The sequence below is a fragment of the Desmodus rotundus genome, chromosome 6 (genome assembly GCF_022682495.2).
Source record: "Desmodus rotundus isolate HL8 chromosome 6, HLdesRot8A.1, whole genome shotgun sequence".
NCBI classification, from domain to species: domain Eukaryota; kingdom Metazoa; phylum Chordata; class Mammalia; order Chiroptera; family Phyllostomidae; genus Desmodus; species Desmodus rotundus.
In genome coordinates, this window is record NC_071392.1 from 1,994,711 (window position 1) to 2,011,944 (window position 17,234).

Genomic DNA, 17,234 nt, shown 5'->3' on the forward strand with positions numbered 1-17,234 from the left:
GAGGGAGCCAGCTGAACCACTGAGCATCGATGTCCCGGGGCATGGACATCGGTCAGCACGGGGCTGTGACGTCTACGTAGAAATACAGGTCGTGCTCAGTGAGTAAATCGAGACATACGTAGCTGACCCTGAACAGCATGGGTTTAAAGTACGTGGATCCACTTTGATGCTCGGTTTTCGGTAACTATATATACAGCTGGCCTGTTGTATTCCTGGGTCTTGTATCTGTGGCTTCAGCCACCCAAGGATGAAAGGCCACCTTTGTGATTTGCAGTGGGGAGTCCTCAGATGCATCGAGCCAACTGTATGAACTGTTCCACACCATTTTGTACCAGAAACTTCAGTGTCTCTGGGTTCTGGTATCTGTGGGGGAGGGGAGGGGGGGAGCAAATCCCTCGCAGACACTGCGGGCCAGCTAAGTGTTTGGAGACTTGGAAGTTACACTCGGATTTTTGACTGCGTGGGCTCAGTGTCCCCAACCCTCCTGTACGTTGCTGGAGGGTCACCTGTGAGTTATATACAATGACCGAGCGTGCAAGAACTGCACACGCCTGTGGGCGGGGGTGAGGCAGCAATCTGGGCACCCAGGACCAGAGGGATCTGTGGAAATCGATGAATTACAGCCAATATCTTATCCTCTTTTTAGAATTGTGTTCTTACAAAGCAGCTCGGGGAATAAGACAATTTTTTAAATGGGAAACATTTTAAATAATCCTTTGGTCCTCTAATGAACAACAGTTCTTTTTTGCAAAGTGGCAAGTGCGCCCAGGCTGGGAGGGAGGGAGGGAGGGTTGGCCAGGGTTGGCCAGGGTTGGCGTTTCCTGGGACTGGGAGCCTGTCGGGGCAGGGAGGCCACTTGGCTACCACAGCTGGCTCTTCCTGAGGCCACACTGGGCCATGTGCTCTGGGCTCTGGACTTTGGCATGAATGGATTGTCTGGCAAATCCAAAGCCACTGGCAAAGTCTCTGTTTTGCTTTGTTATAGAAAATCTCAGAAGGGAGAGATTTAGCGATATTTGTTTCTCCTTCCTCGCCCACAGCCATCAGCTTCTCTCAGGGGTTACTAATAGTCTCTCTCTCTCTCTCGCTCTCTCTCTCCCTCTCTCTCGCTTTCTCTCTCCCTCTCTCTCTTTCTCTCAAAACCAGAGTGAAGCATGTTGTCCCTGGGCCACGGGGCAGCATGCTGCGGACAAGCAGCAGGGCTGAGTTCAAGTCCCTGAAGGGCAGGGAGCTGGCAAGAAGTGCCAGCATCTTCTTAGCTTGAAGTGCCCGCACGGAGGCTCTCTCTGGGCGTCACTCCCCAGCCCGACTGGCCCCCCAGTCCTCAGATATGGCTCCTGCGACAGTTTGCTTTGGCTTAAGACCAAGGAAATAAAGAACAAACATGGCCCAGACGTGTGGGTTCCGGGCTGCACATGTTGAACAAACATTGCCAGCGGCATTTTCTCACACGGGGTATGACCCTACAGAGAATAGGGTGACGTTCAGGCCACTGCTGCATCGAATATGAGGGACAAAGGGCGACTCTGGTGAGTCTGCCTGGGCAGTGGAACTGCCTGCTCCCCGTGGGGCAGGTGGCAGGGGACAAGGGACAGGGAGGGAGCCCCAACAGTGTGGGCCCAATGGCCTCAGCACTCATGTGCACCAGGGGCAGCCGGTCAAGTCAGTGCCAGGAAAAATAGGTGCTTTTTGGTCTGGTCTGGTTTCATTTTATATGAGAAAGAGGGGCGGGGAAGGAGCCTGGGCTAATTATGACCCATTTGGTCATTGTCCTGTTTGATGTGGCTAGAAGAGTTTAAGTAATTTATCCAACAGCAACATCATGGGAGAAAAGAGAGTTGGGAGAGAAAAAGATGTCCCTTTCTGGTGGCAATAGAACCTGCAAATGACAACCAAACCAACACACAGGATTTTAAAACAATTACTTGATAAAGTACAGGCAAGAAGCCTGGGGGAAGACACAGCTGATAACAGCCCTGTCTACTGAACCACCCCTTCCATCAACAAATGGCCCTGTGGTGACAGAGCCCCAGAGTTCCAGAACCACGTGCCCAAGAGGGGTGTGATGCGAGCCACAGGTGCGATCTTAGAGCTTCCTGTAGTCCCACTGACCAACGTGAGCTTGATTGCAACGAAATTCCTTATTTAACTTCAATTAGCGTACTTTATTTAACTCAGTTTCAACCCAAATTATTTTCATCATTTCCACATGTAATTACTATAAAATTGCTTTTTTTCCCTCAGGCCAAATTTGGAGCATGGGTCACACTTGCAGCGCATCTCACTTTGAGCGGGGCCACGTGACAGGTGCTCGCAGCCAGATGTGGCTGGTGGCTACTGTCCTGCACAGCTTAGGTCTCCTGGGTCTTAAATCATTTTTTGTAAATGTAGTTACAAAGTTTCAGGGTCTTTGAAGGTGTTAAAATGTTGGTGAATGTTCTCATGGGTCCAAAGTTCCCATAGTTACAAAGTTTCAGGGCTCCGGAGGACATAACATGTTTCTAAAAGTTCCTGAGGTCAGAGCTCCTATGGGTACAAATGGCTGGGGCTCCGGCTATGACTCGAAACTGTAACCCTGAAGGTCACAGCAGTTTCTCACTCCCCCAGCCATCACATCCACTGCCCCCTGAAAAGTGGGCGGAGAAGGAGTTTCAGGGGTGTCCAGGTGGAGGGGAGAGGGCAGCAGGCAATTCAGGGAGGTGCCCGCCACCAGGAGAAGCTCTACCTGTTGTTTTCTGTGGCTCTGCCCGACCTCTGTGAGACCCTGCTGTTCCACATGGGGCCAAAGCCCCCTGTCCCCATTGCCCTCATCCCCCCCGCATGGCACCACTACAAGGGGGCCCCACCAAGGCTGCCATCGGTGGAGCAGCAGCCCTGACGGAGGGAGGGCCCTCTGCAGCACCTATATGGGACAGGAGCCAGGTGCTTCGCCCCTGGACTGAAGAGGTTAAGGAGGATGCTCTCAGATGAGCAGGAAGGAGCTCTGGAGGAAACAGTGCTGGCCTTCAATCTGTCAACCTGCCACCCCAGGCCGTCCTAGCCGAAGAAGTCTATGGGGCTGTGCCACCTGCAGGGTGCGGAGGAAGGAGAAACACCCAGACACGTTGGCACTCATCGTGTGACCTTATCAACATGGGTCTTCTCAGGCCACAGAGGGTCTCACCCTGTCCCCAACAGTACTCAATGGACCCCTGGGACCAGGAAGGTGGCAGTAGTATCGGGCCCTCGGGCACCGTGGCAGACCACAGGCACTCCTTAGTTTACTGGGACTGGCCACACAGTGCAGTTCTGCAAGCAGAGGGGACTGAGACTGCTGGGGACAGCTTTGCCACCCCTCAGAATCCACTCCCCTGGAGAGGCCCAGCCTCGCCAGTCATGGCAAACGAGCCTCTAAGGCCTGGCATCAGCAAAGGATGGAGAGGTGGCATGGCCACAGCCACGCTCGGCCTTGTCACCGCAGGAAGGCCATGCCTTCTGGAACACGAATGGCTGAGTGAGGGTTAGCTGTGGAAACCAGGCATGAGAACCATGCAGGGCAGAGCCAGGAGGCTGCAGAAGGGACTGGCAGCTGGCACGGATACAGCGGCCTGTCCCCCAAGAGTGGCCTTGTAGACACGGCCTTGGTGCACGCATGTCAGGCGCACGTGAAGAGAGCCCGGCCCGAAGTGCCCAGGGAGTGCAGGTGCCAGGGAACGCGCTCTTCGTCACCGTCTGTCTCTCTTTCTGCCGCTGTTCCCTAAACAGTGTTCCTGCGCAGAGTTCTGACGGTCTTCTGTCCCCAGGTCAGAACCTTACTCCGGGGCGAGGGCAGGTTCCACGCAGTGTCAGCCTGATTCTGCGCTGCCAGCACCCCCAGCACTGGATGTGGCCACTGACCAGTCTGGAAACCTGCAACTGGCCTGCTTGCTTGGGGCTCACCTGGGCTTTTCAGGCTCGCTCTCTGGCCCAGCACTGGACAGCTCCCCAGGCCCAGCACTGGACAGCTCCGGCCTCTTTGCTGCAGAACGTGAGAGGGATTTCACTTTCTCACCAAGAGGAAGATGCAATGACCTCCCAGGTTCCCTGGTGAAGAGATATTTTGCAGAGCTGTGGCCCCGGGGGGTACCCGAGTCATAGCAATGATACTCTGTCGCTGGAAAGCAAGGGGACGGAGGAAGGGCCCGGCGCCCTCTCACACCCTGCAGCAGGCACACGCGGGACAGGACATGTCCAGTGTGCAGATTTGCTTCTTTTGGGCCTGAACGTTCACTCGGTTGCCAATGTTTAAAGTTCAGGAGACCCCACGTAACACTGAGATCTCTGGCTTCTCCAGGTCTGTGGTTCCTCGGGGCAACAAGGGCTGGGAGGCAGGAGGGGCGGGCTCCTTGGAGGGAGCGTGCGCTTTGCAGCTGTCTCTGTGCCTCGCTCTGAGTGCGCACCCCTGACTTCACACTATCAGCTGTGCCTTTAAGGCATCCTGAGCTTCCTTGAAAATCATACACTTGGACGCACCTGCCTGATACACCTTGGTGAAGTCTCTGAGTAGCTTGACTTTGTCAGTGGAGCAACCCCTGTGAAAATAAACTGTGGTCATTCCACGAGCAATAGGGCAGAGAGTGGGTCCCGACTCTGGGTCAGAGGACAGAATAGCATGGGCCGGGCTGGGAGCTCAGACCGCCATCCCCATTGGACAGCTGAGCTGACCCCGCGATGAAACACGACCTTCAGTAGCTGTTCATGGTGCCCCCTTTCCTAGTGAATGGCAGTAATAGCGACAATGGAGCGCCATGCACGGGGGCGGGGCACTCACAGGCTCACCGCACCTCCGACCAGTGGGAGGTGTTATCTGAGTATGCCTAAGCAAAGCCCATGGCTCGGCAAAGTCAGGTGGGCTCTGGAGGGCCAGACAACTGGTCAGTGGTGGTGGGATTCCACTGCAGGCAGGTGAGGTCCGGAACCCCTCTATGCCCCCATGTAATCCAAATTCAGGGGCAGCCCAGGTGAGGGCAGAAAACCATGTGCTGCCCCCGGTCTGGATGAAGCAAGAGCTTCCAAAGACTCCGTCATTGTCCTGGCTGAGGCCACAGACCGCACGACCCCTCACACTGTGACAGAAATCAGCTGGAGTTTGCACGCTCCCACCCCCGCCCCCCAGCACAATTACAAATGTCTGCTTAGTTTCAGACGCGGGGCTTGCTGTGGGGTGGTCCCCATGCAAACCCACAGGAAGGACCTGGGATTACAGAGAAAGTGGTTTTTCTTTACGTTCAGCGGACAGAGAAGGAAACGTAGTTCTTCTCTGCTCTTACAGAGGCAGCAGCTCAGGCCAACCTCAGCCACACGCGTCTCGTGTGGGGAGGACAAGGAACGGACCTATCGCCGCCTTCTAATCTCCTGCCTAATGATATATGAGCTTGTCCTTGGAATTGCCGTTAAGACGGAAGAGCTAGACATTGAAATTATTAGAGTGTAAACAACAAACAAAACACTAGGGAATGCTCGTGATGAACCGTTAGGCAAAAATGGATCAAGATAAAATGTCACTGACGGTGAAATTACATTAACCCGATGAACATTCCTGTTCACGCAGACACGCTTGCGGCAAAATAGCGAAAGGCAAAAGCATTCATTCATGTTGGTGAGTGACTTGTGAATTGCTCTTTATTGTTCTTTTTTATTTCCACTAATGCTTTTATAGCACTATGTGATTGGTTCTTAAAATTATCTAAAAGGTTAAAAAGTTCATGGGCTACAGAGAATTAACCTGCTTTTTTCTAAAAGAGTAAAGAAAAGTGACTACATAAGCTGGAAGTATGGAAAGGGGCACCAGGAACAGACGGATGTGCATCTGGGAAGCTCACATGTGACCAAAGTGGGACTAGGAGTCAGTGGGAGAAAACAGATTTCTTGTTCACATCACGCCCCAAAATAAACCGCAGGTAGACCAGAAGCCCAAATGTGAGAAAGCAGCACTAAACTCTTATAAGAAATTCAGACAATTTTTAGTCTTTTAGGGCAGGGGTCCCCAACCCCCGGGGGCAGAGGACTGATACTGGCCCATGGCCTGTTAGGGACCAGGACGCACAGCAGGAGGCAGGTGGGCGGTCCAGCGAATCATCACCCGCATCACCGCCTAGGCCCTGCCTCCCGCCTGCACACCGCCTCCCTGTCTGCGGAAAACCTGTCTTCCACAAACCGGTCCCTGGTGCCAAAAAGGTTGGGAACCGCTGCTCTAGGCCATGAGAAGGGTCTCTTAAATCTACAAAGATCACATATATTCAGGAGAACATGGCTGAGTTTAACAACACTAAAAGGAAACAGCAATTTTTATACAACGACCAAAAAGTTAAATTCAAGCCAGAGTCTTGAAGACTCTCTGTGTGGAATGACTGACACAGGAGAGATGAAGGATGGTTTGTAAAGTGACACCACACGTTCCTAAAAAGGTCAAAGGCCAGGAAGAGACAACACACAGGAGAGGAAAACCGAGCGGCCACTGCACGTGTGACAAGCTGCCCATCCTCCCAAACCAGGGAACATGAACGGAAGCCCCAGGAAATGCCGTGTGCCTGCTGTCCCACGGGTGGGTGCAGATGTGGAGCGACCCCTGCTGGGCGGGCAAACCAGACAGTCCTGGGGAGCAATTTGGCAATGATCCGCAATCATCCAGAAGGTCAAGAATGCATCCCTCTGAGAGCCTAACAATTTCTCTGCTAGAAAATTCCCGAAGTGTAAACACAGACACATGCACAACTCCCTTCCGGGGGCGGAAACCCAAACAAGCTACGAGCCCATTCATTTAAAATAAAATAAATAAAGGCACGAATGACACATGCGTGTCACCTTGGAGAAGTCTAGAAAGCAGGAGGTTGAGTGGACGAGCCCCCTGCGTGAAGGGCCCCGGGTACCACAGGGCTCACACACAAACAAGCCACCACCCTTAGTCATTTCATTCATCAGTGCCTGCACGCCTAGAAAGAGCAGGCAGATGGAGCCAAGGGAAACGAGCCCCAGTCACCTGGACAAGAGACCTCTCTCTTGGAGACCGGGATGGTGCCTCCCTTCCCCAGCTGCCCTGTCACTCACCTCAAATGCCAATGCTCGGAGCCGTTTCTCTCCCACGGGGGGCTCTTCGAGGTGCCCAGTTCGGGGGGTCCAGCCAGGTCCTGGTCACTGCAGTCCTCCTGGTCGGTGGCCCACTTCTCTCTGGACTTGGTGCTGTCGTGCTGGGAGTCCAGAGAGATGATGTCGGAGGGGGAGCTCACCACGCCCGAGTCCTCCGTGGTGTCCTCAGAGGCAAAGCAGCTGCCGACAGACACCGTCTCCTCGGCGTCCGGGGTTGCCAGCGGGACCCTGTCCACACCGCTGGGCCCGCTGGGCCCCAGGGGGAGGCTCACTGCACAGAACACGGCAAAGACTTGTCAGCCAGCACCTCTGCTCCCGCACCGCCCTACCCGCCCGACTCACCAGCACTTGGGATTTGGGTGCTAGGGACGAAGGGATTCAGACACACAGCTCCGCCAGAAACACTTCAACTCAGGGGGACCAGGGCCTACATGTGGCTGAGAGCAAACAGCCCCTCAAAAATCACCAGCCTTTGGGTCGGCCTGTCGGTCCTGAGCGGACGGTGGGCACACGTTTACCAGTGCAGGCCGACGACATGGTGAAGGTGTTGGTTTCCAGACTGACCCTTGGTTTCACGGAAGTTGTTTTAACGTGAATTCTTCTCTTTAAAAAGCAGGGTTTTTAAAAATCTTAACAAATTTAGACATAAATAATACTGTTTGGGAGCTTGTGACAAATAGTGTACTGGGACATTTGAACTTTGGCCTGAAATAGTGATGGCACAGCCTCCGTCGACATCTGGTTGTCCTTTCGTGTTTTGACGTGAGACGGTAAGTTCTGGTCTAGATAAGAGATGGTCTTGGCAGGGAACCTCCACGTGGAATGAAAAAGAACCAGGATGATAGCATCCTGGGCTGAGGTGACGGGGCCCCTGAGCACCGAGGGCCTCCCACCACCGAAGGGGTGGCAGGCACTGAGCTGCAACTCATTACCAAAGTCCCCTCCCTTCCCACGGTGACAGGGACAATGGGGATGCCGTGGCCACTCAGCACCTCTCCCAGGTTATTTGAAAATATGTTCAGTACAGTGAGGTTATTATTTTCTATCTTACCAATCTTCTGGGGTTTGTAAAATCTGTGGGTGGAGCAGAAACTCTTACTGGTGCTGAAGCTGGAAAACCAGTGTGTGTAACCAGAAGCCAGCTCTACACCTGAGTTGCTCATTTTTAATGTCACGTAGAAATGGATTTTAAATGTTCACACCTCAAGACACGTGATGGGAGCAAGCGCTGTGTGGGGTGGTCCCAGAAACAGGGGCTGTGCTGTGGCTTCACTGCGCTTTGCTGGAAGATCACTCCCCCAATAAGTGAATGAATGTCTGCGGTGATGAGGGCCACAGCATGCCCGGCACACACCCCTCACCACCGAGCACCGGGAGTCCAGTGGCAGCCTCCTCACACTCAACACCGCCATCGTTCTACCTGGGCAGCAGACCGGCAGCCCCGAATTAACAGGAAAATAAAAAATAGAAAGTCCCCGCCGGTGCGGGGGTGTCTGCGACCCCAAACAATGACACAAAGCAGGGGACAGAGGTTCAAAGACAGACGCTGCCCAGAAGCTCCCAGGAAAGCCGGAGCACACAAAGGAAGGCTGTTCAGAGAGGCCCGGATGCACAGGGCGATGTGTCCCTGCGCAGTGGCTGCCTCCCAACAATGCCCCTTTCTTCCAGCTCCCTTCCTGGCTTTTGTTGCGGGACCTTAATTAGAGGGCGAAGAGGAGAAGCAACGCTGCCCACGGATTAACACAACCAGCCCTCTGCTGACAAGTGCTTCGCTGAGAAGCTGTCGCACCTCGGAGGGTGGCCGGCTGCCTTGGCCACGCAGCCTGTGGCTCAGCCTCTAGACGTCACCCTGTAGTCTCTGCTCCGAGCTGCTCCCTGCCTCATCCTGCCATCAGCAGCTGCCCCAATGGCCACACAGACCCCTGTCTCCTGCCCTCCCCCCGTCACTGTCCCTGAACAAGCAGGTCAATTAAAGGAACACTTTTTCTTTCACGCAGTGAGGACGAGCATCAGGCCACAGGGACCAGAACCTTGCACAGCAGGGGACAGCTGCCCTGGACCCTCCGTCTTGGGCTCATCCAGGAGAGGGGGCGATACCCGGCCCGCAGGACTGCAGCAACGCAGAACGTGATTCCAGTGCACCCTGTAGGAAGGGCTGCGAGACTGAACTGGGGACACTGGTCTCCAATTGGAGAGCGTTGGCTGTCTGGTGACTCACAGTTCATGAGGGGACAGACAGACACACACAGACGGACCGTCCGTGGGCCACAGTAACGCCCCTCTGGGTGTGTCCGCACAGGTGGGGGCGGCTGGTCACTCAGGGGGCGCATGTTAAACTGCTCTGGGTGCACAGTGAGTGGAGTGACTACCAGAGGCCCCTCCTGCCCAGGGGAGCCCTCCATTTCTCAAGGGCAATCTCCCCTAGGGCCGGGGGACGCTGCCCTGGAGCCCACCCAACAGGTGCTCAGGCAGGACCCCACGTGGGCGCCGGGGCTGGGCCGGGCCTGGGAAGCTGGTGTGGGGCGGGAGTGCACCCATGTGGAGCGAGGACAGTCCCCCAGGAATCAAAAGGACAAGTGTATAAGGGAGCACTTGTGCTTAAGTGCGTTTGCCTTAGGGAGCAGGGACCCAGTGCGGTGACGTCAGCCAGGGTGGTGGGTACACCTGGGGAGGGCGGGAGGGAGGGGCCTGGAAGCCCGTGAGGATGGCGGCAGCACGCTCAAGGCTCAGGGCCCATGTGAGCAGCATCTGGACACGCTTGGGGGGTGGCCGGCAAAGACAACGGGGTCAGAAGGCAGGGGCGGGACCCCAGCAGGCGCCCCTGTGATTAGCGTTTCTTTCTGCCCTCAGCTCTGTTCTTCCAAATCTAGCTTGGAATCAGACGTCCCCCGTCCCCCCCGTGACCCCCACCCTGTCCCCTCATTATCGCTTCTCCTTTGGGCCGGTCCCTATTGTTAATCCCAGGCGCTGTGACATGTTTTGACAATTGCTGAGTGAGACAATGGTGCAGGGGCCTGGTGCTGTCCTCTAGACCCTCCTGTGCCCCAGTTCCCACCCTCCGCCCCGAGGGCTCCCGTGAGGCCAGCGGAGCGGGGACTCCCACCCCGAGCCAGCGGGGGACAAGTGGGAGTCCAGATCCCACCTTCCAGTCCTCATCCTCCTCTGAACTGCGGACAGGCCAATCCCTTTTAGCGAAAACAAAAACGGTGGTTCTGATAAGCTCGAAACTCCCTTCGAGAGCTGGCATTCCGCTGTCCTTTGCAATTCCCCGTTGAAACCTGGGCGTCCACGCTCTGTGGACGATTGGCTGGTGACTTACTGGGAATCTGAAGTGGAATACAGCACCACCTTTTCCTTCCTGCTATTTCTGTCCGCCCCAAAAGTGGGAGTCGTCACTTCTGAGTTCATTAATGTGCCGGAGCGTTGGTCTCTCTCAAGGTGTGAACAACCTTTTTGAACTAAAAAGTGATCATTGCATGATTTTTTGCAAATGTGAAAAACACACTTAATTTGTCTTTAGCAGAAGCCTAATAGAAACTCATGACTAAATTCCTTTCCAAATGAACAGCCACAGAGCCTGACTCAGGAATATCACCCCCCTGTACTCCTCCCGTAAAGTACATAATCCCACGGCTCAAATGCCCTCGTATCCATTCGGCTCAAATGCCCTCGTATCCATTCGTAAAGAGAACTTGGGAGAATTCTCCAGATCCAATGAAAAGAAGGAGGTGCTGACTTAAAGCTACTAATGCCTCAAAGTTGAACTCGCTCATCTTCAGTTCAGAACTATTTCCACTGAGTTTTTCTTTTACAAAATCACCAAAGAACATCTCAAGCACTAAGTATAAATTCTTCCAAGTGCTTTGCAATGGATTCATTTTTTTTTCATGTTTTAAATGCACATGACAGGTCTAACATCCCGTGATATCACCTACTTGCTGGTCATTACAAAATCGGTTTCTCAGGAGTCAGTTCGGGCATGTTCACATGGCCCAGAGAAAACGGGTCAAAGACAAAATCCCTCCTTATCCCACGCGGGTGCCTGTGGTTCCCCCCCGCCATTCACAGCCAGCAGGAATGCTCACTGTCCCCCCTCAGCCTGCCTGGATCTAGCTCCCCAGATTCTAGGCGCCGGGAGTAAAGGGGGCATTGAGGTTCCTGCAAAACAAGTGCCCCGAACTAGGGAAGCAAACCCAAGCGATGCGTATCGGCAACACTTCCCATTCACACTCCTGGGGAGTTCGGAACCATCACGCGTTCTATCACATTCTTAACAGGCATCTGGAAAGTTCCATCGTGAATTCAATTGGTGGCGATAGATGTCATTTCTACTGCACTGTAAACATTAATTTTTAAATGGATCATTGCTTTTAAAACGTGTACTAGAAGGAAGCTGAACACGATAGTATTTTGATGCCCAGAAGCCTCTATGTAACAAGGAGTGAGTTCTCCTTTGCCCAGGCGGAGCTGGGGGTGTCAGTGTGCTTGCACCCGCACCGGTGAGTGTTCTGGAGGGGGTGGGGACCAGTTTCGGGTGAGCCTTCAGGAGCCCCTCTGTTCCCAGCATCACGTCCATTCTGCCTGGACTCCGGGTTCCAATCTTGGCTTCCTTCTTTCCCTCTGGTTCCTCCAAGTGAAGTTCACCTCGTCATGCTGTTTGACATGTGGCCTCTTTAGTGGGGCACAATTTAGCCTTTTCTATTAGCCTTCTGGTCCCAGAGGCCCACAGCCCTGGCCTCTCATGACACTGCAGGACAGGGATCCCGGGACAGCCCGCTCCCTATAGAGCGTTATTCTGTGTGCGCACACATATAATTTTTTTCAAGAAGGCAGGATAATAAAGAATTTCAAAGAGCATGTGGATTTAAAATAGACCTGGATTCTCCTAAGAGCCAAGTATTGTATTCTTGCTATCCATCAGCCGGTATTTCTCAAGAGCCTGAACTGTAACTCGAATCCTAGAATCCTAATGTGCCAATTAGACAGCCTAGGCCGGGAAACTTCCGTTCTTCACTGTCGAACAGGGCCAGGTTCCAGCTGCTGTTCTTAGAAAGACGCACAGGCGATGGCAGCCACGCTGTCTGCCCGGCGCTCTCTGCCTCCATTTCTGTGCTAAACGAATCCCTCCTTTGCGCAGCCACGCTGACACTCAGCATCCCAGTCGGCAACGAGAGGAGTCGGCTCTCTTGCACATGCCCGTTGCTGTCTGCTTAGGACAGAATGCAGAGCCCCGTGGCAGGTCGGGCTGAGGACACATCCATGGGGCGGGGGAGGGAGGTGCCGGGCGGGCATAACTGCCCTTGGACGGGGTGGCCGACTCCCCTCAGCAGCCTCAACGGCACCCCTGGGGGACGGTCCTTGGACTCAGGTCCTCCATCTTGAAAAGGAAGTGTCACTGTGTTTTCATGCCTATCTCTACTGGGATTCCTCCTCTATGCGGACGTCGCAGCTATAGGGTAGCCTCAAACATTAGACTATTGGCTAATTACTGTCAACTAGCGCAGCTCAACACTGGGATCGGAAATCCACACAACGGTCGTTGGGTTTGACGTTGTGTAATGCTCAAGCAGATCGCACCTACCCAGCTCCTGACTCAACCCAATGCCCCTGCAGGGGGAGTGTCGTTATCTCCCTTTGGAAGCTATATAAGGAGCCCCGGCCGACGACACATGACTCCTGAGGCTGTGTGTTGCAGCAACGCACTCCGCCAGGCTCCCAAACGGGGCAAGCCCACTCACGGTCACACGGTCGCGTGTCGGGCACGAGTCAAATTATGGCTCCTTCACCAAGAAACGCTGAATGAATTATTGACAACAGCTACATTGAAGTGTTCCTGCCAAAAACCCTTCTTCCATGTTCTACAGGACAAATCTTGGTTCTCTTTGTCCAGGGGTTTCAATATATTCTGAACTAGTGCTGAGAAAAAAATCCAGTTCTTTCTGACATCAATGTCTCTGGGGCCTGAGCACAGAGGGCATGGGAAGCGTGGGCAAGAGGGGAGCGGATGGCATTCCCACCAAATAGACACACTGCCTCCAGGTTGTCTGGTATCTTAAAGAACGGGACTTGTATTTAATCAGCACCTCTGAAAATTGGGCCTTCGGGACTTGCCAAGTCTCCTGGGAACTCAGTCTCGAAGTGACTAGGATTCAGCTCTGGCATGAAGTGGAGACTCACCTGCCACCTGAGACAGACAATCTAAGGAACACTGTGTCCATGTCCCCCACGTTCTACCCCTTATGACTAGGACTGCAGCGACAAGACACAGGGCTCACATTTGTCTGGCTCTGTGCAGCGCAGGGCTCAGCCGCTGCTGCTGCTGGCTGCACATGGACCTGAAAGTGACCAAGGGAAGACAGCCTTTGCACGCGGTGCTGAGCCGCTGCCGGGCGGACGTCGTCTTAGCCTCCGAGGCCTCCTACGCAAGTGTCCGTTTAGCTTGTCCTGAAATTGCAGTGCATCCTCCTTGCCCCTCTTCTGATTAAACAGAGTCGTGCTATTGGCCTGCAGGTCCTCCTCGCCTTCCATCCCCTGGCACCCCCATGCCTCGGTCCCCCACCCTGTGGCCCCCATCCTTCAGTTGTACCAGAAGGTCAGTGGGAACAGACAGAATGGCCACTGTTCTTCTGCAGCAAAATGTTTTAGTTCGCATTTTTATGAAAAGATAAAAAGAAAAAGAACGCTTTTTGCCTTTTTTTCTGGACTCTGTTCGATTACGAAGTTGCGTCTTGGTTCGTCTGTCCTTCCCTTTTCTTATGGAGGTTTCTCATGCTTGCCCATCTATGACATCTGCTAAACTCATGAGTGTTTCTAATAGATTTCTGTAAAAGTAACTGTCCTTCTTCCCCGTCTTGGTGTCACCTGGACCCCGGGACTGGGGACTCATGTGGCTCGACTGACCACGTTCACCAGGAACCCCAGAGTCGGCTGTGGAACTGAGGCCACGGTGATATATCTCATCTTCTGACTGGCTGGCCTGAGGGAGTCACCGTCTGGGTTGCTCCTTGGCCTCACCCCGCACTCCTTTCTTCCCAACCCCTCTTCCTGGGGGCCCTGTGCCCTCTGACCTCAGGGTGGCCCTAGGGAAACTGACCAGAGCCCTATCCCTGGATGCCGGGGCTCTCAGCTCTTCCTCCCTCGTCCAGGCTCATTCCTCCTTATTTTCAGGCCGGTGCAATTACATGCACTCTCTTGCATGCTCAGCTGTGTGTTGAAAATGACGTCCATTACACAAAGTACAGCATTTCGTGGTGCTGTGCCGCGAGAGGAGGGGTTTGCAGGGCATGGGATCCCGCATTGCCGGAAACGTGCGGAACCTCACTTTAGAGTAGAGCTCCCTCCGTGGCCTTTCTTGCCTCAGCTGTGGGAGAAGGTTGCCCGGTTATTCAGACTCAAGACCATTTCTCCTTTTAGGGCAGAGGACGTGGGCAAGAGGGAGCAGCTGAGAAAGGGTCACAGGAGGGACAGGAGACAGAGAGCCCTTGGAGGCCAGAGGAGGGGGTTTCACCGACAGAAGTGGCTGCATATCGGTCTCAGGGATGGCTTCCTTCATTTTTAACTGGATGCATTTTCTCCCTCCAATGCTAAGAAAGTGCCCTTCTTCCTGTTTGAAAAGTCTCCCTCTTCCTTCCAGGTCAGTCAAGTGCTACCTCCTCTAGGAAGTCCTCCTGCCTGGCTCCTCCTGCCATGGGCCTGGCTCCATGCCTTTCCAGCCTCGCAGAGACCCCCACATGGTTACTGTGGCTTGGAGGTAAGCCCCCAGGAGTGGCAGAGGTTCAGTTCCTCAGGTGGCCGCACACCTGTGATGAGATGACTGGGGAGGGGTGAGCAGGATGGTCTGGGCTTGGTGTCCCCTGCAGGTGCTGGGCTCACCAATGGCTTGGCTGTAAGCCCCTGAGTTTTGGGGGGCGGAGGTTCTTGCACTCGGCCTGCATCTGAGTCCACTGCCCACACAGGGTGCGCAGCGACCCTCCTCCCACCAGCTTCTGTCCAGTGTGTCCTGGTGGGGCCCAGAGCTGCATGTGTCCCCCGGTGATGCTGACGCTGCCAGTGCAGGTCCCCACTAGGGCTGCACTTCCTCCCGCCCCTCCCCAGGCCCTGCCCAGTGCCCCCTTCTGCCCTGGCTGAGGGCAGCTGGGAGCGACCCTCCGGGCCTGCGCAGTGCCCTGTGCTCTCTCTGATCCCCTGCACAAACCTTCCCGCCCCGCTGCAAAGACGGCGGCTTCTCCAACGGACGGTGCAGCCCCGCTTATGGCGCACCCCGTCCCCGCGGCCGGCAGGCAGACCCTCTTCCTATCCGGATACTCTTCACATGTCCCCCATCTCAGGAGAGGTCAGCAAAGTGTACCCCAACAGAGCTGCATGTGACATTTCCCTGAGGATGGGACAGTGGGAATAATCACTTACAGAAATAACAGGAAACTGGATTAGAGTAGTTTCAGACCAACAGAGCAGAAAAGAGAGTTACAAACACAGACACATGCCCGATGGTTGTAGACTATGCCCCAAACGAGAAGAACAGAAATGACATTGCAGGAGAAGGTGGCACAGAGCCTGGGGAAGGGCAGGTGTGCGGGGAAGGGCAGGTGTGCAGGGACGGACAAGTGTGAGGGGAAGGGCAGGTGTGTGGGAAGGGCAGGTGTGCAGGGCAGGTGTGTCTGGAGTCCTCCTTTGAGGCAGGAGCTTCCCATCAGCAGAGCGGGGGGAACACAGATCCGGAGATCCGGGAGAACATAGGCGCAAGGCTACACTGAGACTCGGAGTCACCTGTGTCACAGAGCAAGTGAGGGACGCCTTGAACAGTTACCTGGGGACAGGAAGCCCTTTCAGTACAGAGTGAGAGTAGGAGTCTCAGGACTGTCACCCGAATTTCCGCATCGGGCCGCTGCCTCTGCCCACAGCCACAGCCCCTCGGCTTCGCTGGCCAGAGGGGTCAGTCTTGCCTTACTCATTATTTGTATTAATTCCTGGCATCTGAGACCCACTGACAACACCGACAGTGAACATGACTTCTTCAAACGATTACCTGGATCCGGACTAAAGCATAACACACACTTTTAACATTTTTGAAAAGCTATCACACTACATCTTTGTTCCAGGAAATGTTAGACATCACAGAATGTGACGTGCCATCGAGAGTGAGTAGGAGAAAGCTAAGTGACTTCTCATGATGTCTGTGTAACGAGCTCTTGTCACACACACAGCAGAACCTCCTGAAAGCCGCCCCAGCACAGGACAGGATGATCCGCACAAACAGAGTGACGAGGCCCCCCGAGCGCCCCGTGCCCCCGCCAGCCTGCCGTGGACACGTGCGTCCGCTGGGGCCCTCGGTCAGATCTGGTCAGAGCCGTCATTTCAGGAAACGTGTATAGAATTGTCTCCAGCCTCATCCAAAGTCAGCAGACTACACAGCCGGTAAATTCAACGTTTCACACAAAAACCACCATCTAACTCACAATTATGGTGGCCCAAAATAACTCGGCTTTCTTGGCCAGAAAGCACTCACCTCAGCAAAACCCACCAGGACCCCAAATAACCTCACAGGCCATGCCCGGGCTCCGGCCTCAGTTTCCAGCATGTGCTCAGGGACTCGGCAGCATGCCACCCCCTGGGGGTAAGCACCCACCATGCCTTCTACCCGTAGAGAACGGGCAGCCCCGGCCCTCTTCCGTCCCACCTGGGTTCAGAGACAAGCCCACGGCCACGGCACCACCCCAGTGGCGTTCTATGAAGACTCCTCTGGGTATTGAAACACAGGGCCCCCCTCGCACAGAGGGAAGTCAGGAAGGCACCCCTGCAGAGAAAGAATCACTGTCCCAGGAAGAGCTTCCGCTGGGCCGCTTTTTCCTCTGGTCTCTACTTCTCAGAAGTTTCCAGGATAAACGTAAACACTCTGAACCAAGGGAAGAAAAGCAGGAAGCTCGCCCTGTGATGTTTACAGACTCCTTCATACTCAGCTGGCCAGGCCCCACTTCTCTCCTACGTCTTTCCTATCGAAGTCAGCCACTACAGGGCTGGTCCCCCGGTGGCCTTGAGCAAATCCATCCCTACAGCCTTCCTCATCTGTAAAGAGGAAAGAATCAGCATCCGCCACTCCAGGAGCCAGGCGGAGTCTGAGGTAGGCGCTGGGC

At 54.5% G+C, this 17,234-nt stretch overlaps 1 protein-coding gene across 9 annotated transcripts in view; it reads right to left on the reverse strand.

The window, feature by feature from the left end:
* COBL (cordon-bleu WH2 repeat protein) overlaps window positions 1–17,234 on the reverse strand; it is a 136,389-nt gene that overhangs the window by 11,097 nt on the left and 108,058 nt on the right. For all 9 annotated transcript variants that reach the window (XM_053926948.2, XM_053926955.1, XM_053926950.2 and 6 more), the window contains one exon: window positions 7,066–7,375. In XM_053926948.2, coding sequence (XP_053782923.1) covers window positions 7,066–7,375 — 310 coding nt within the window. The remainder of the gene's footprint in view (window positions 1–7,065; window positions 7,376–17,234) is intronic.